The sequence below is a fragment of the Gouania willdenowi genome, chromosome 19 (genome assembly GCF_900634775.1).
Source record: "Gouania willdenowi chromosome 19, fGouWil2.1, whole genome shotgun sequence".
In the NCBI taxonomy this organism is placed as follows: domain Eukaryota; kingdom Metazoa; phylum Chordata; class Actinopteri; order Blenniiformes; family Gobiesocidae; genus Gouania; species Gouania willdenowi.
The window spans coordinates 13,960,880-13,980,726 of NC_041062.1; the positions used below are offsets into that span (position 1 = coordinate 13,960,880).

Consider the following 19,847-nt stretch of genomic DNA (forward strand, 5'->3'; position numbering starts at 1 on the left):
AATATATTCTAACATAGTTTAGGTCATTTTAGATTTACGCAATCCAATAAAAACCAGAATGTCAATGCCCTGCTTTGTTCACCGTCCTACAAACAAATAACAGCAATAAGGCTCACGTATTTTGTTTGGGTTAAGTTTTGCAGAAACAAGTGACCTCCTAATGATCAGGAACAGGTGAGACCTTAGGCACCAATATATGATTAGATAAGGTGGAAGAGACCAATATCTTCATTTCTGGGATTTATCCATACTATGGTAAAGGGTTTTTAATGCAAAATGAAGCTAAAAATCAACTTGCATGATGGTGCTTTTTTTTTTTAAATAATTTAACATTTATCATCTGCATATATACAAGGATGTAATTTAAGTAGAACTCCCAAGAAGTGGTGGTATTAAATCTGCTGCTCATGCCAAGACCACAGCAGGTTATCGATACATAATCATTATTAAACTCCAGATATTTTAGTCTTTAGTAGTACCCCCAAAGTTGAGGCAATACAAATATACACTAGCATATAGTTTACTCTATACAAACCCATGCACCGATGGCTATATTAGCTCATAAAAGAACCCAGGTATAGTACAACCTAGACAGGAAGTAAGGTGTTTCCATGTGTTGGCAGAACGCACATCCTTCATTCCTAGATACAATTTTAAGACTCTAGTCTGAATCTGTAACTGATTCATATCAGATGTCATTGCTTTACAGCTGCGAGTACAATGACAAGTAGACTACCTCATGTCCATGAATCAAACGCTGTCTGCCAAGGCACAATGTACTGTACAGTTGTTCTTCAGCATAATGGTGTCTGCACATTGTAGTCTAACGTTGAAGGTAAATTATTTAGTATTAAAGCTCTACAAGTCTTCATCCCCTGTTCTCCCTTAATTCTGTCAATGAAATATATTGGTTTTCTATATAACAAGATGTATTATATTGTGATTAGTGATGTACCAAAAATAGTACCACTCAAAATGTACAGCCAACCAATGACCCAAAAGGGCATTTTCGGTTTTTGGCTCGAAACAGGATGTTGGGATGGTGCAAAAAAAAAAAAAAAAACAATATCACACATTTCAAAGAGATCTAGTCATATCCTCTGCACTTATTTGCAACTGTATTGTCATTTCGGTGCATTCTTAATTGTAATAGAATGCCTGCTCATACAGTTGTAGGGCAGTTGTATTACTCGGAGAAAAATGTATGTCTTAAAACCAATTTTAATCCTCAATCTTTTTTTGATTAACATAATACATTTTTTATAATTATAGACGTACCCCATATAGTTTGGGCTAGATCGCTATGGCCATTCAATTTTGTTCATTTGAGAGGACCCACATGCTTTAAAAAAATGATTGAGACACACCTAGACTTACGCCCAAGTTTATTTCTTATAATCAATACATTCTGTTGTTAACCGACTCATTGGTGAATCAGAAGTGAACAATACCTCTGAATCTATGTTGTTTTAAAACCTATTGACTAAATACATACATTCCAACCTATTTGCTTTAATTCAGCGCTAATGTCATTTCAACTTGAGCACCTGCTGCCAAACATACAGTTTGAAGGAAACACCATTTAACACACACTTAACTTATAACAATGGCTTAGATTTTTATGGCGCTTTTTTTTGAGGAGACTTATTCATATAATTATTCATCCACACCAGTCACTCACGCAGTCATACCGGTGATGCTAAGCTGACAGAAGCGTGGCTGCCATTTCGCACCTCTGACCACCATCAACATTTAGGCGCAATTCATACCCATTCATACCCAATGTGGGTGAAGTGCCTTGCTTCACCCACACAATGGACACAATGACTCGAATTGAGCAGGATTAGAACCCTCAACCCTTTAGTTACTGGACGACCCACTCTAGCACACTGAGCCACGGTCACCCCAACTTATAATATATACTATAGAACATTACTCGGTAAAGCAAAACCAAATATGTTAACGAAGAATAATTAAATTTTTTGTTAACATAATAACAAAGTAAAGATCTCTCACTTAACTCATAATTTCCCATTATTCTTCACTGGTATATTACTTTTCCTGTGACATGCATGCAATGGCTAAATATGCCATTAGTTGTCTGATGTAAAGTCCTTTTCATGAAGTGTCTCCTAAAATTCATGGCTTTTTCTTCCGGCCACAAAGGTCACTCGCTCCATTCCAGCACGTGCATATTAAATCAATGCCCCCTATTGATGCAGGACATTCGGAAATGATTGAATTAGCAAAAAACAGTTTGAACTTTTGTAGAATGTTATGTTCATCGAGTGGGTTTCTCCCACATTGATCTGTGCTTGCAGGAGCAGTTCTCTTTCGCTCAGTCCTGCTCAACAACGAAGAGAGACAAACTACTACAGGACTCCGCCCATTCCCAGAGGGAAGCACAAACTACCCATGGGCCTCATCGATGGATCCAGAGGAGTGCTTCACGTCTACAAACACTTACAGGAGGAGGAGGCCACTAACGTAAAGTCTATAATAAGGTGAAAATGACGAAATCAAAGAATGAATTCCGTGCCTTCTTCCTTGTTTAGTTTGGCTAAAGAGCCCTCTGACTCAAAAGCCAAACTGGAGTGTCCAAAAGGATAATTAGAGAAATGAATCTATGACTGTAGATTTGAACTGAAAATATTTCAAAGTAGCTGATGAAATCTAATCCAGGGAAATGAATGAAATCCACACTGCCCTCTTTCAGCTGGGACTGTCAAAATTAATTTGGAGAACGCACTTGATCTGGATTGCTCTACAGTATCTTGTTGCGGGTGAAGATAGGAGCCCTTCTGTAATCCGCCTTGCACTTGGTGCCGGGCAGCCACTGTGAACAAAATTGTGTTTTATCTACATGTTTCGGCAAGCCTATAATTACAAATGTCCCTAAACTAATTAGCAAAGGGGTGCATGATTTTATATGGATTTAAAGCCGTCCAAAGTGACCAGACCCTGGCTAATGGCTAATTCCCAAACATTATGGAAAATCCTGCTAGTCTTAAGATTAGTTCAATAATTAATAGTTTGTAATTTATGAAGTATAAAGCTTACCAAAAAAAAAAAAAAAAAATCACTAAAAGACGTTACACAAGGAAAATAATTAGTGTACATCTCTTGGATAAAACAAGTAGCCCTAATTTGAGGGACACTGTAAGCCAGTGTCTCCCAAATGGGGGTACGCGATGGCACTACAGGGGGTACTTAAGAGAGAGGAGGAAATTAACAAATTAGCATAAAAAATATGGGGTTTATTTTTAGTTAGAAAATTATATATATATATATATATGATACAAAATATTACCAGCAACTCACAAAACAAGAACACACAAAAGAGAAAAATATACTGAATAATAAAAAAAAAATAGACAAACAAAAATACACTAAATGACACTAAAAACACACACACTAAGAGAGAAAAATGCTTACTATTACCAGCCACACACAAAACAACAACAAAGACACACTAAATGAGAAAAATACACAAGATCACGACAAAATACACAAAAATAACAGAGAAACAACCAAACGACACCAAACACACAATTTTAATATAATAAGACACAAAAAACACACAAAATAAGAGGAAAATACACTGATTAATAAAAAGAACAGACAACAAATTACACAAAATGAAAATGATAGAAATTATCTTGATTAGAACATGAACTGAAAATACAAAGGTCGATCTCGCAAATGATAAAAACTATAGAAATAAATCTTTTCAGGAGCCACTAAATAGTGTTTCATTCCACTTATTTACAAAATGAGATCATTTAAAATGCATGTTCTCACTCATTCATCATGTTATGCTCTACAGTTGTTGTTAAAATGTCCTAGTCGGACAAATGAGGTATGTGATTCAAAAGTAAGAGAAAAGAGGGGACTTGAGCCAAAACAGTTTGAGAACCACTGCCGTATGCGGTGCATAAAATTTGGTATATTTCTCATTTTTAGCAACCTCTCACCGCAGTTTACTTTTTGGGGGCTTTAAAAAAATTGACACAAATCTAAATAGTGTGATTACCCGCACTGACACGCGCACACACTCACACAAACTGTAGATCTGTTAGCTTTGCTGTCAAAGAGGAAATGTCTTACTTTCCACAGTCGTTTACGTGTCAAGGGATCATTTATGGATGAGGCAAAAAACTTTTCTTTTGCCTTGAAGATTCACAAATTATATAAAAGAAGAAAAATCTGCTTGAATGTTACATAACGACAGGCACAGCTGGAAAATCTCCTTTTCTTTTTTTTTTTAATAAAGCAACACCGCAAATTATCTTATGTTTTATTTACAGACGCAGACAAGGGCATCTTTATGCCTGAGTAAGATAGGTCTGTTTAGCATATGACTCAGAAGCAGCCTAATTTGCTGTCAGTGTTTGCAACTTGAGCAATGGCACTGTTAACAGAAGCGTCTGCCATTAAAGCAGCAGCGTCCCCCGTGCTTTCCCCACACTTAAAAATGCCTAGCAATGTTCCTATTAGCATGCCAACCTGATTAAGCCTTACACTGACTTGTAAGATACACTGCAAGCTGCCAAACTCTTTATGTGACCCATTTCCATAATTTACATTTAAAACAATGCTCCGTGGAGCTCAGCGGTTCTTTGAGGTTGTGGAGAGAGATCCTTCAGGAGCAGTTTCCTATCTGTACACTCACCATAAAATAATAAATAAAGAAGCTAATAAAGGAGCTAATGAGATTTTTTTTTATTATTATTATTATTATCACAAAAGCAAAATCTGTAAGCTATAGTCAATTAGATGAAACTCTGCTTTTTAAGTGTGTAGGAGAGGAGCAGATATGAGAAAGCTTCTCTTCTTCTGAGGGATAACACAGTATTTGTATAGTCAAGCAATTCAGCTCTCATTAGCCATTGATAAAGCCTATAGATCCAGGGCTTCATAAGGCTCAAATGACCTATTTCTCGCTTTACAAACCTCACAACACCAAGATTACACACCCCCACCCCCCCTCCCCTTTTTTTATTCTCTTCCGGACCCCACATATCCCGTGTTGCCATGGTTACACCCTCTCATCGCTGAAAATAAGAAGCGGGCGGCGGTGAGCATCGTGAGAGAACCAAAGAATGGAAGTGGGGAGAGTAGAAAGACTGCAGTAATGATAAGAGTATCGGAGGAGAGTAAAAAAAAAAAAGATGTTTGGAGTCAAGTGTTTAAAGAAGAAGGACTGGAGCGGAAAGGAAGCAAACAAACATCACTGTACTGAGTGATGTTTCATAGTGTGTGGCAGCAAAACACTGTGGTGTAATGTGTCTTTCACAATAGGTCATCAAAACATGCATCCCCATGAGCAAACAACACTAATTGAACTGCATCACTTTGCTATTTATTTATCCATATATTACCTTTTCTACCATTCATTATCCATCCTATTTAGTTTTTTTTTTTTTTTGCTGAACTCCTAGATTATAATTTGGTCCTATTATGTTTGGAATAACAACCAAACACATCCAGTGTTTCAATCCCTTCTTGTTTTTTTTAGATGTACTAAAGTAGATTGACTTGAAGCCCTTCAAATTCTACTTATTGAAACCTGGTTATGTTACAAACAGTCTCAGAAGGCGGGCAATAACACCGTCTGTCTCCTAAGGCACCACTGATGTGAATTGAGTCTCCAGTAACCACATTAACTCCAGGGACTCCAGCAAAGTTTCCTGCTCTGCTGCCTATATGGAATATTGGCATCGCTACATTATATAAAACACCATTTGGCTCTCTGTGGACGTGCTTGCTTACTGAAATTCTGATGTATACCGATTTTCTTTGTAAATGTAGCACCACAAGCCTGTTAGATGACGCTACTATTAACAGTTACTCTTACCTTAGCCATTTCAAAGGTTTCTACTCATACATATACAGTATACAGGCAGGGCTTTAAATTAACTTTTTAGATCACCAGCCAGCATGGCTCGTAGATTCTTAAAGTTACCAGCCAACCAGATTTTTCAGTGAAAATAAACTAATTTCACGACTTCATTTCAGCTCTTATTGCTTGTTTTGCGCCATTCTGTTTGTCTTCTTCAGTGTTCATGGGAAATGTAGGATTAGTACAACCAGCAGTGTTGCCAGATATACATTACATTTGGGCTTCATTGATAATTGGAGATCCTTCTGGGGAAAACCGAACCTGATAGGAAGAGATGGAATCCATCCTACTTTGGAGGGAGCATCTCTACTATCAGAAAACATGGCACATTTATGACATCTCATGAATGAGACCATGTTACAGAGGGGGAGTCCTCCACGCCCCTCTGCGCTTGCCTTAGGACAGTTTCCCTCCCATTGCTATCAGGATAGCTGTGTTCATCGCCATGACAACTGTTGTGATGGTGATGAATATTATTTTATGGAGACGGTGTCAGTCCCCCGACCCATATTTCACAATGATTTTAACATAAAATCAAATAAAAGAGCTATCAATTATAAAAATCTGAAAAAAATTAAAATCTCAAATCTAGAAACACCAAAACATAAAACCATTAGATGTGCTCTATTAAATATTAGATCACTGAGATCCAAATCTCTACTAGTAAATGACCTTATCTCAGAAAATAACCTTGATTTATTCTGTTTAACTGAAACATGGCTGTATCAAGATGAATATGTTAGTTTAAATGAAGCCACTCCTCCCAGTCATTTAAATACTCATATGCCACGAGACATAGGCCGTGGAGGTGGTGTAGCAGCTATTTATCATTCCTCTCTCCTAATCTATCCTAAACCAAAGGCCAGTTACACTTCCTTTGAAAGCCTGGTTCTAAATTTATCTCATATCGAATCAAAAACCTGCCAGCCAGTCTTATTTGCGATAATTTACCGTCCTCCAGGCCCTTATTCTGAATTTCTATCAGAATTCTCTGAGTTTATATCAAACTTAGTCCTCAGTTCTGATAAAATACTGATAGTAGGAGATTTTAATATCCATGTGGACAAAGATAGTGATAGCCTGAGCTCAGCCTTTATGTCCCTAATAGACTCAGTTGGCTTTTTTCAAACTATTAATGAAGCTACTCATCGTTTAAATCATACTCTTGATCTTGTTCTAACATATGGCCTTGATATTAATGAACTAAAAGTCTACCCTGAAAATCCTCTGCTATCAGATCACTTTTTAATATCTTTTAACATTATCCTAGAGGATCTCGCACTGTGCAATAAAATAGTTACAAGTAGAAATCTATCCAACAGTGCTGTGGCTAAATTTAAAGAGGCCATTCCTGCTGCCTTAAACTCAGTGCACCATCCAATAAATAACTATGATATTAATTATAACCCCTCTCAACTGGATCTGCTTGTCGATAGCTCTGCTAGTCTACTAAAATCCACCTTGGACTCAATTGCCCCATTGAGGGAAAAAACTATTAAACGTCAGAGGAAAGCTCCGTGGTTTAGCTCTGAAACTCACACACTCAAACAAACAACCCGTAAATTAGAGAGAATGTGGCGCTCCAATAAAACAGAGGAGTCACGAATACTTTGGCAAGAAAGCCATAGTAAATACATGACAGCCTTACGACATAGTCGATCTACATACTATTCCTCACTAATTGAAGAAAATAAAAATAATCCGAGGTACCTTTTCAGCACTGTAGCCAGGCTAACACAAAGTCAGAGCTCTATTGAGCCCATGATTCCTCTAGCCCTCAGCTGTGAGGACTTTATGACATTTTTTAACGATAAAATTCACAAGATTAGAGATAAAATTAGCCACTCCCTGCCTTCACCTGGGCCTGCTGTACCATTAAATGTAAATAGGCCTAACCTAAACTGTTTCACACATATAGGACTTCAGGAACTTAACTCTATTATTTCATCCTCCAAACCATCGACCTGCCTTTCAGATCCGATCCCAACTAAGCTGTTTAAAGAAGTTGTTCCCCTAGTCTGCCCATCTTTGTTGGAGACAATAAATATATCCCTATCAATAGGCTACGTGCCACAGTCCTTTAAAGTAGCTGTAATCAAACCCCTTCTCAAAAAACCTACTCTTGATTCCAGCACTTTAGCAAACTACAGGCCTATATCTAATCTTCCTTTTATTTCAAAGATTCTTGAGAAAGTTGTGGCAGCTCAGCTCTGTGAATTTCTTCAAAACAACAGCCTGTTCGAGGACTTCCAGTCAGGCTTTAGAGCTCAACACAGCACAGAGACTGCTTTAGTTAAAGTAACTAATGATCTACTCTGGGCTTCAGATGAAGGACGACTCTCAGTGCTGGTTTTATTAGATCTTAGTGCAGCTTTTGACACTATAGATCACTATATTCTACTAGAGAGATTAGAGAAATTACTTGGAATCACAGGGACTGCCCTAAACTGGTTTAAGTCCTACCTATCTGATAGGTACCAGTTTGTACACGTGAATAATAAGTCTTCTGTGTACACTAAAGTAAGCTACGGGGTTCCTCAGGGCTCTGTGCTAGGTCCAATCCTCTTCTGTATCTATATGATCCCCCTTGGTAATGTTATGAGAAAATACTCTGTTAACTTCCACTGCTATGCTGATGATACCCAACTGTATGTATCAATGAAGTCAGGTGAGACAAATCAGCTATCTAAACTTGAGGCCTGTCTAAAGGACATTAGGGCCTGGATGGACCAAAATTTTCTTCTTCTCAACTCAGACAAGACTGAGGTCATTGTACTGGGCCCGCGACACCTTAGAGAAACCTATGCTAGCCTAACTGCCCTAGATGGCATTACTCTGGCACAAAGCACAACTGTTAGAAACCTTGGGGTTCTATTTGATCAGGACTTATCCTTCAACTCTCACATAAAACAAACTTCAAGAACTGCCTTCTTTCATCTCCGTAACATTGCTAAAATCAGATCTATCCTGTCTCAGGGCGACGCCGAAAAACTAGTCCATGCTTTTGTTACCTCTAGACTGGATTATTGTAATTCTCTTTTAGCAGGCTGCCCGAGCAAGTCGCTTAAGACACTTCAGCTGGTTCAAAATGCTGCAGCACGTGTACTGACTAAAACTAGGAGAAGAGATCACATTACTCCTGTATTAGCCTCTCTGCATTGGCTTCCCATAAAATATAGAATAGAATTCAAGATTCTTCTTCTCACTTATAAAGCCCTAAATGGACAGGCACCAGTCTATCTCAAGGAGCTTGTAGTGCCATACAATCCCCCCAGAACACTACGCTCTCAAAATGCTGGACTACTCGTTGTTCCATTCATCTCTAAAAGTAGTATAGGAGGAAGAGCTTTCAGTTATCAGGCCCCACTTCTCTGGAACCATCTACCAACCACGGTTCGGGGGGCAGACACCCTCTCTACCTTTAAGGTTAGGCTCAAAACATTCCTCTTTGATAAAGCTTTTAGTTAGGAACCAGCTCATAGCTCATAATTAAGATGCAATAGGCATAGACTGCCGGGGGGGGGGGTCTGGCATGCTCGGTTGGAGAGAGGTTGGAGAGGGCGTTAAGAGAGAGGTCATTTAGGTTAGAGAGGGACCGGAGAGGGTCCCATTCCTCTTTCAAACACTCCCTCTATGTCTGCTTACTCCCTTGTGTGTTTGCTCCTGTACTCCTTCTGGCTTTTGTCTTGCAGGTCCGTGGGATCCTCAGTGTGGAGTTACAGAGACTCAGCGGCTCTGTCTCCACCCTTTCCTCTGCACACACCCAACACAGCATAACGTGGATGGCTGTTCATCATAGGAATGGGATCCACACAAGGTTCCTGCTGCTTAACAGAAGGTTTTCCTTGCCGCCATGATGAATTCATGTTGGGTGTGGGATACATATGTATGTGTATATACGTATATATGCATATGTGTGTATCCATAAAATGAAGAGTCCGTCCTTAAGACTGCTCTACTGTAAAGTGCCTTGAGATACCATTGGTTATGATTTGGCGCTATACAAATAAAGATTGATTGATTGATTGATTGATTACATTTTAAAATTCAAACACAAAAACCCTCAAATTTCTTGGCAGAAAAAAGCTCAATCTGGCAACAATGACTTGTCGCATCGTTTCTGCAGCCTGCCGATTCCAACAGATGCAGTGTTATTTGTTTCGTTCTTCACCAGCCAAAAAGGCTAGTAATGCTACAATGTTACCCACCAAAGTTAATTCATATCCACAATTGGCGAGTTGGCGTTTGTTAATTTAAAGCCCTGTATACAGGTATAGGTGTTTTCCAAATATTGTGGTTAGTCAATTTGTTAAATGGTAATTTACAAGAGTGATTGATAGGTTGTAACAGTGGTTGGTGGGTTATCTACAGTAACAGTGATTTGGTAGGTTATCTACAGTAACAGTGATTTGGTAGGTTATCTACAGTAACAGTGATTTGGTAGGTTATCTACAGTAACAGTGATTTGGTAGGTTATCTACAGTAACAGTGATTTGGTAGGTTATCTACAGTAACAGTGATTTGGTAGGTTATCTAGCAGTGATTTGTTATTTAACAACTCTCGCACGTTGTTTTCTGTACTTGAAAAGCTCACACCCCCCCCAAAAAAAAAAAATCAGATAGCCCCTGAATTACTGTCATCTGAAAAATACAATGAATTTGCTGTATATTTCAATGAAAATATACAATAACAATAACAAATAACAAAAAGCTTTAACAGCTTCAACCACTGAGGGATGAGTCATCTACAATGTTAGAGTTTATTACAGTGAACCCAAAAACAATAGAGGAGACTGTTCAGCAGCTGAATCCATCAGCGTGTTGCCTTGACACAATACCCTCACACTTTTTTAAAAACTTGTAATGTCAATTGTCACTGATTTGTGTCAGATAATTAACTGCTCATTCTAATCAGGCACCGTACCAAAATCCCTGAAAGTAGCTGCTGTGAAACCTCTGTTAAATAAGAGAACACTGGATGCCTCTATACTGGCTGACTATAGACCAACCTTCCATTCATGGCCAAGATCATTGAGAAGGTGGTCTTCAACCAACTGAGTCAATTCTTATCATTCAACAAAATATTTTATCAATTCCAGTCAGGCTTTTGTTCTTATCACAGCACAGAAACTGCTCTTAAAGTGACATAAGGTTGAAAATAATCTGTTCTCATTCTGTTGTAGCAAAAGTGCTGCATTTGTCACTGGAGATCATACAATTTTGTTTCACAGATTCCAAACATGGGTTGGACTAAATGGAAAAGTAATGCAATGGTTTAAGTCATACTTGGAGGAGCGAAGTTATTTTGTAAGCATTGGAAACTTTGAATCTGACAGATTACCAATGTCCTGTGGGGTTCCTCAGATCTGACATTCAGCAGTCAGATCAAATCTATCACAAAAATATCTTCTACCACCTAAAGAACATCTCCAGAGTGGAAGGTTTAATGACTCAGAAAGATCAGGAGAAACTGGTCCATGCTTTTATCTCCAGCAGACTGGACTATTGTAATAGTCTTCAGACAGGAATCCCCCAAAAGAGCATCAAACAGCTACAGCTGGTTCAGAACGCTGCAGCTCGGGTCTTAACCAGAACAAAGAGGTCACAACACATTACTTAAAATATTTACACTGGCTCCCAGTCAGCCTCAGAATATACTATAAAGTTCTGCTGCTGGTGTATAAATGTGTGAATGGGTTTGATCCAGAATACATCAGTGAGATGTTAGTCAGGTATGAACCCAGCAGGTCTCTCAGATCTATTGACACAGGTCAGATAGTGGAGCCCAGAGCTCACAGCAAACATGGTGATGCTGCAAAGAAGTGGAACAAACTGCTGCAGAGCTGAAGTCAGCATCCAATGTGAACATTTTTAAATCACTCTTATTCTCTACTGCGTGTGATTGAGAGGGAGATTTTTGGTCATGTTGTTGATGTAATGTGTTTGTTAATTTTAAATGATCTTATAGATTTTAAGCTGTTGAATGTTTTCTTTTGCACTTTTTGATCACGTAAAGGATATTGAGTTACCTTGTGTATGAAACGCACTACACAAATAAATTTGCCTTGCCAATGATTGGTAGGTTATCTAACAGTGGTCCTGTGTAATCTACCACCAACTTGTCCACAGTGAATCTTACCCAACATTCTTTGCAGAGATATCTGATTTGATGAATGAAGACTCTTTAAACATTGTCCTCACTCTAAACCATCCGTCTTGCATCTCACAGCGAGACGAGTAATCGACAGTCAACTCAAAAACAAGAGTAGATAAAATTTACGACGCTGTTCCTGCTCGACCTGGATCGACCCGAATAGATGATTGATCCGCTCAATGTCTAGCTGGATGATCAAAAATGGTTTCAGAGGGAATCTACTGCCAAGCACTATACAAAGTCCATCCATGAGGAAACAGTATATATGTTGCATGTCAAACGAGTCATAGCAACAGGCACTAGGATCAATAAGTCGTAATAGAGTTTGATGGTAAAATTCCATTTGCGTCTCTCTCCAGCACTTGTTGTATTGTTACCAATTTAAGTTTCAGCCATATTTTTTCAAATTTCTCGTCATCTATTTCTCAAACCACAAATCAATTTCATTGGTTATTGTTTAGACAAACTGGTCACTCAAGAATTTGTTTTGTTTCATGTAATTATGCATGTTTATGAATATTTTTTACTTTGGTCTTAGCATTGTAAACTCGTACGTCATCAGTTATTTGGTACTCGTGTTACACCATGTGAAATGTATGAGTTCTATAAATGTGCAAAACTCTAATACAGTTTGGAGAGTGCATCAGGAAAAGTGGATGCTTTAATACACAAAACCCAGAGGTCAGCCTGTAGAATTGTGCTAATAAAAGACTCAGGTGAAAAAAAATAGTGAGCGAGGTAAAAGGGGCATTTATTTTACCATATTGCATGTCTGTCACTCTGTTACACCCCTGGGGACTTAGTTGTCAAGGACGAAATATAAAAAATTTGGTCTCTCATCTTCCCCATTTCTCTATTTTTTCTGCCTAAAGGTGTGACTCTGCGAGTGGAAGGGTCAGCGCCTTCCTCAGCAGGACGTCATTTGCTCACTTCACAGCCAGAAAAGGATGGACTGAAGTCCCGTGTACCCGTCTGGATAAAGAAACAACTGTCCCTTCGACCTCTCTGCGCACCCGTTCTGTGCCAATCATCCCGTCACTCCAAGCCCGCGACCTTGAGGCAGGGCACCGAGACGCACATGACCAGAAACAAGTGGGGCACCTAAAGTGGAGCCCTGTGCTGGCAGGCAACTCAGATATGCCCATTAGCAGTTCTCTCTCACCACCCGAGACAGCTGTCCTGGCAGCCAGTGTCACAGCCGGCAGCGTTGGTCTTCCCACCACCTCTGCTGCTCCACTGGGTTCCAGGAAGAATCTCAGCTCCATTGAAATGACAGCGGACCTGGCACAGGAATTAAAGCAGAAAAGCCTTTCCAACCCCATGGAAATGCCTGGGTCTTATCCCGAGGTCTACTATGGTGGCACAATATCCTCCAAGGAGACAAAAAGTGTCAAAACTTCAGGAAAGGTTCTGCACACAAGCCACGGGGACAACGTTTTGAAGGCAGTGGGACAAAGAGAACCACAGGGACCGTGCCAGGATCAAACCTCATCTCTTGGGAATGGAGAAGCAAACTGCTTCCAGGGCACCAAAGGATCTAGCTGCAGAGAAACTGGACATGCTTGTGTCAAACCTTCCACAAGCTGATTGGATTAAGTCCGCAAAGCTTCAAAGACAACGTTTCCGAATAACTGAAACCTTTGTGGGTGGCTAAGGATGGCTTGCAGGTGGGACCATCTGTGTGGCCACATGGACCAATAACAGATGGTCATTGATTTTGAGGGAACGTTAACAGATTGACCTGCAGAGGATAAAAATATGGACACACGGGACGTGGAATCATGAAGAAAGAAAGAAAAAAAAAAAAAAAGAGACAAACATTGTGAATAAGTGACTCAAAAAGGAAAACAAACCTGTGACATGAGTGGAAGCTTGACTTAAACAGTGTTATTAAAAAATGTCACTATTTAAAAGAGCTTCTACTTAGAAACCAAAATAGTGTGTCATCTATGTTGTTTCTCTATTGTAAAGAAATGAAATTATATATGTCACATAATATATGTCGCATAGACGTATATATATTTGACATACGATTGTGACAAAATAAAGACTAAGATAACGGTGTTAAGAGCTGTGTTCAAGTTTTATTAAATTATTTAATTTAATGTTTCTCAACAGGAAAAAAAAAAAACATTTAAGTTGTAATGAAATATGTAACGTTTGATTGAGTTCCGCATTTGTGGCTTGTTTTTTTTTTCCTTTATCCTTTTCACAATCCAGACCCAAAGTAAGAAAATAACTGTTTACATGGGTGATGATGAAACCTTTAAGGTAAAATGTTGTCACAAATGTCTTCTACCGAGAGTGAGGCAAGTGATTTTTGTTTTCTTTGAATGTTCTCTGAATACAAAAAATTATCTTTGGCGCATTTACATCTGAAATACAAAACATATACTATATCCACAGGCTACAAAAAAAAAAAAAAAAAAAGAAACCTAACCATACTGTACTGGAAAAACACAAATGAAGCAGAAAAGCATACATTTCTTTATCTTTGCTTAATTTACATCAAATTCGGTATATCTTAGTTCTTTTTCTGCAGTCACTGCTGGCAAGGCAGTTTGTACAGGGCTTACAAATGAGTATTACTAACATGTCCTCATCATTTCTCTGCAGATAAAAAAAAAAAAAAAAAAAATCTTCAGTCTATGAGAAGGTTTTTGTGAAGATTAAAACCAACTTCATTGATCCCCGAGAGGAAAAGAGCCAACGCAGCTGCAAAGGAATGATAAAAAATTTACATAAATTAAATATTTTTGCGTGAGAAATACATAAATTGACTACTAAACAGAACAAGATTTACACAAAAACATTCAAGTGCTCATAAATTAGCTGTTGTTAGCGTACAGTGAGTAAAATAGCCAAGCAGCTGGCTAATCCAACCACAGGAAAGAGATTCCAAAGACAGTGAATTACAGGGGGGGTATTTGCATATATTGCAGGAGTTTTATTTCTAACGTCATTGGTTACATGTATGTAGATGTTCTAAGACATCTCATAGGAGATTTGGCTTAAAAACATTACATAATGATAGAAAATAATACCATAAACCACAAAAAAAATCACTGTATCATGTAGCTAATTTCAGTGTAAAGCCATTTTGATGGTAAAACGTAATTGATAACAGAAGCATGTTATGTGTAGTCGTATTTAAAACAGAAATACACTGATTAGACTAGCCTAGACTATATGGGGAAAAGGTTAGCACCAGTAATTAAAAAACGGTCTCTTTTGGTTATATCACTGTCATAAAAACTCCACCCCCGTAAAAAATTCACACCCCCCGCCGTCTGCCCCACCCCACAGCTACATGCGCACCTTTGCTTTCCCAAGACGGTAGCAACCTATCACTGAAAAATCCTAATACAACAGCGACACTAAGGGTGTTTTTCACACATATAGTCCCATGTGACCATGTGAACAGTATGAGGAAGAGAGACAAGTAAAATAAATGAATGATGTGGGAGTGATACGGAAGGGAGTGTGGAAATGTGTGATGTGTTTGTGACAAAGCGGCTCTGAAAATGGATAGAAAGATGCATATTTGTGTGTGTGCTGCCTGATGGAGCGCTGGGTGCATTCCTGTTGCTGCAACGACAGTGTGTTTTTATTGGGCAGCCGTAAAGCAGTATGTCTTGCCACCGGGTCGGAGGCAGGAAAGTTGCAAGTGCTGTTTTCTGGCCGAGACAGCGGGGGGGGTTTGAAAGACCCCCAATCACCCCATAAACACTTCTATCACCCTCACAAGGACTACGAGAAGGATTTATTAAGGTGAAATAGTTATCTAGTTCTGCTTTAATATTGGTGCAACAAGGCTGTGTATGCATTGGTTTTGGGAGACCCTAATCCAGCTTAAGGAAGAAATAGAACATACAATAAAGTCTGACAGATTCTCTCTCTCTGAATTTGAAAAAGAAAAAAATCCATATTTGATGACAGCTCACACTGAATACTAACAACATAGGTCGATGAATTGTTTAAAAAGAAAAAAAGTTTCATTCTCAATGTTTGCCGACGAGTTCCACCTATAAGATAACAAGTGAAAGCATTGGTTTCTTTGCTAATAACAAACCAACTATGTGGCTTCTGGATGACAAGGGTTGAAAGCTAAAAGTTGTGTTATTGAGATAATTGGAGAGAACTGAATATTGATTGTGTGTGTGTGTGTGTGTGTGTGTGTGTGTGTGTGTGTGTGTGTGTGTGTGTGTGTGTGTGTGTGTGTGTGTGTGTGTGTGTGTGTGTGTGTGTGTGTGTGTGTGAAATTGTACTCAAATACAAGTAAGTCATATATTAAAAAAAGTAGTTTTTACTTACGTAAGTACACGTAAAATTACTGATTTATAAAATACTCAAGTATCCATAAAAGTGACTGAATTACAGTAACGTATTCTCATTACCTCTAATGAGCAGGGTCGGAGGAGGGCTGTAAAAAAATGATCCTCGATAGTGTTGTCTGCTTAATGTTTCACTATCATTTTCACACACACACACACACACACACACACTGGAGCAGTCTCTTCCCCTTGATGTGAGAGGAATACATATACGCCGGGGCTACTGGGAACAGTGAAGTTCCCTACCAGATGGTACTGAGATTATGAGGACAGCAGGCCAGCATGTGTAATGCAGCACTCCCAGTGTGGATGTCTGGGAGGATCTCTCAGACACTCGCGTCCACGTGTGATCTCAGGTGACACTCGCCATTGCCAGTGGCTGTGTTCATTCCAGATATTAACTACTAGCTACTTGCATTAATTTTATTTATTTATTCATCTATCTTTAGGCGACAGCTCATGTAATTGTAAGGAACACACATTTGGTATTTAAAGCGTGATCTTAAACGGTACATTGCCATCATAAAGGTGTTACTGTACATCACATGACTTCTTGGTTGCCTGTCAGCAACACGTACAGCAGTTAGACTCACCCCGATAAATGAACTAGCATTGTTGTTGTCAAATACACCTAATGTTAGGCTTGCAATGCGAAAGTAATGCCAGCTTTTTGTTCCAAACACATGCTATTATTCTAATTAAGCACAGCTGTACATTGCGTTCAGTGATAATTACCATATATTAGTATGCTGACAGGATCAATTGAGATTTGTGCGATTAGCAAACAAACAATTGAATGCCATTATACTTTCAAGAGATTAATATCGCAAGCATATTAATGTAGCTTGAAAAGAAACATTGGGTAAATGAGTGCAGATATACACCCTACATCTTTCTTACAACAACGCTAGCCAAGCTCAAACTCATACGCACAATAAATGCTGAATAGTGGGGTAACACTTTATAATAACCATCATCTATAAAGGGTATATAAATAGTTAATTAACCTTTATTTTATAGTTATTTACTGTAAAACAATGAAATGATAGCTAATAATGTTTTTTTAACGATTTGTAATGCTATAATTGATGTTATATGAACAGTTTCTTGATTACAACATATTATACACTTTATAAAGTGTTTGTTAATGATTAACAAAGGATTAGTAAACCTTGATTATGGTTTATAAAACATCTATAAACATTACAGACACACGGACCACATATTTGTTCATGTTTAAATGTTTTATGAAGCATCTATTGTCATTATTTGGATGTTATAATAAAGTTGGAACCGAAGATTATAATCCCTTACTGATGCTTTATAAAGCATCTATAAACATGTTTTAGACATAATTAATACTGTTTGAATAATTGTTTGTTAACAGTAAATAACCATTAACTTAAAGTTAATTAACTATCTATTTACCATTATTTACCCTTTATAAGGGCAAAAAATTAATAACTTGATTTTTTAATTCAAATAACAGCTCGACTGGAACCGATTTGTCGGTTGATCAACACAGCCAGGTACTCGAGCAGTGGCTGTGTTTGAATTGGCACACTAACGTACTATACACTAAAAACTCAATGAGTATATACTGTCTACTATATAAGCATGATTAGGATGATGACCAATGATGACCGTTCCCACTGAAGTTTACTTCCAAATTTCCCAAGATGCATTTCAAACGTACGACAAAAACACACTGAGGCTAAATATCTCTGTTGATTCGCCATCTTTGAAAGTTCCGAAAGCATTTTAAGTGAGGAAGTGACCAAGTAGCATATCAACATGTTGTGATTTGATTCATAAAACTTCGTGTACACATTTCATTCCGACGTTTCAGAGATTTTCAGGGACCCGCCATTGTGCTACTGACAAAACTCCTGGTTGCCTTCGAAAAACAAGAGCCCTATTTACAAAAGTCTTAACAGATGCTTTTATTTTGAAAAAGCAAGTTTGATTTTAAGCTTGAAGCCGGTGGCGTGTCCTGAGTTTTCCTCCGTACTGAGATTATAACCTTAACATAATCCAATAAACAAATAAAACACGTGTCCGTTCACTTTGAAAACAAAAATGAATTTTTTTTTTTTTTTTTTTTTTTTAGAAAAAATTGATTTTTGCGCATGTACAATCTCAGTACGATGTGAACTCAGTACAAGACACCGGTACCAGGACGATTTTACATTTCGCTCACAATGCATCATGGGGCAGTTGAGTATGGCTAGTGTGCCCACCGTGCACACTTAAAAGATATCTCCATACAGTATACATCCAGGTATTTCTTGCGTACTCAATATTTTCATACTATCTAATGTGAACCCACTACACACTAAATTTGACGTCAAACTTAGTATGAATAGTACATTAGTATGTAAATTCGAACATGACGTGTTCTGCACATGCTATCGATCCATAGGACGACAGTATGCCCACAAAGAAGCCGACTGATGCCAGGCGCAAAAACACAAGACAGAGGCTTAAATGGTCAGAGAAAAACCAATTCCATGTTGTTACAGCTAAAAAAGTCCAACATCTTAAAATACTTGGATGGGAGAAAAATGTTGAAAAATCAAGTTTTTGAGTCAGAATGTGTTTGGAAATTATTTGATTTCCTCTCCTGTATACGGAGGCAAGATGAGAGGTCCCTCTGAACAACTTGTGAGCTTAGCTTCATATGAAATCCATTTGTAGTTAGAAAAGAACATGTCAAAATTAGAGTAAGCAGTAATTTCAGTACGATAATGTGGTTTCCATATTACTTGGAACATTAATGGATACATTTACATTACAATGACCGACCGATTTATTAGCACATATCACTAAAGTAACCCTTTTAAGTAACACTGCCTAAGGAACATTAACCTAATTTAACTCCACAACAGGCTTATGCAGTGGTTATCACTGCTGCCTTACAGCAGATGTATGTGGAGTTTGCATGTTCTCCACATGCTTGTGTGGGTTATCTCTAGGTATTCTGGTTTCCTCCCACCATCTAAAAAATGTGGGTAAATGAAATCTCTAAATTGTAGTAGTAAATAGGAGTGTGCAAGTGGTTCTGGGTTTTTGTTTGCCCAGTGATGGACTGGGTGTACACCCGTGCCCAGTAACAGCTGGAACGGAAGATAAACTGGTGAATAATGGTGCAATATTAATTCTGGCAAAAATGTTCTTATGGCCTCAAAGTGCACACATTGAACCAATAGCACAAAAAACACTTTACTTTCCACTTCAAGTTTCTCATGAGATTTAAAGTGGAAAGTAAAGTTGGAAGAATAAAAAAAAAAAAAAAACCAGCACTTTTGAAACATTCTTTTGTTTAAAAACCTTAATGGAAATCAGAAAACCTTCAATAAAGCCAGTATCTGCCTGTTTGGAAAGTTAGAAATGTAAAAAAAAAAAACACAATCAATCCAAGGACCTTTTTGATACACGCATTCAGAAGTAAAGCAGC

The 19,847-nt window shown here is 38.2% G+C and overlaps 1 protein-coding gene across 1 annotated transcript in view; it reads left to right on the forward strand.

The window, feature by feature from the left end:
* nrg3b (neuregulin 3b) overlaps positions 1-14,113 on the forward strand; it is a 230,417-nt gene extending 216,304 nt beyond the window's left edge. The window contains exons 9-10 of the mRNA XM_028477084.1: positions 2,322-2,504; positions 12,929-14,113. Coding sequence (XP_028332885.1) covers positions 2,322-2,504; positions 12,929-13,643 — 898 coding nt within the window. The 3' untranslated portion in view covers positions 13,644-14,113. The remainder of the gene's footprint in view (positions 1-2,321; positions 2,505-12,928) is intronic.
* Positions 14,114-19,847: the final 5,734 nt, after the last annotated feature.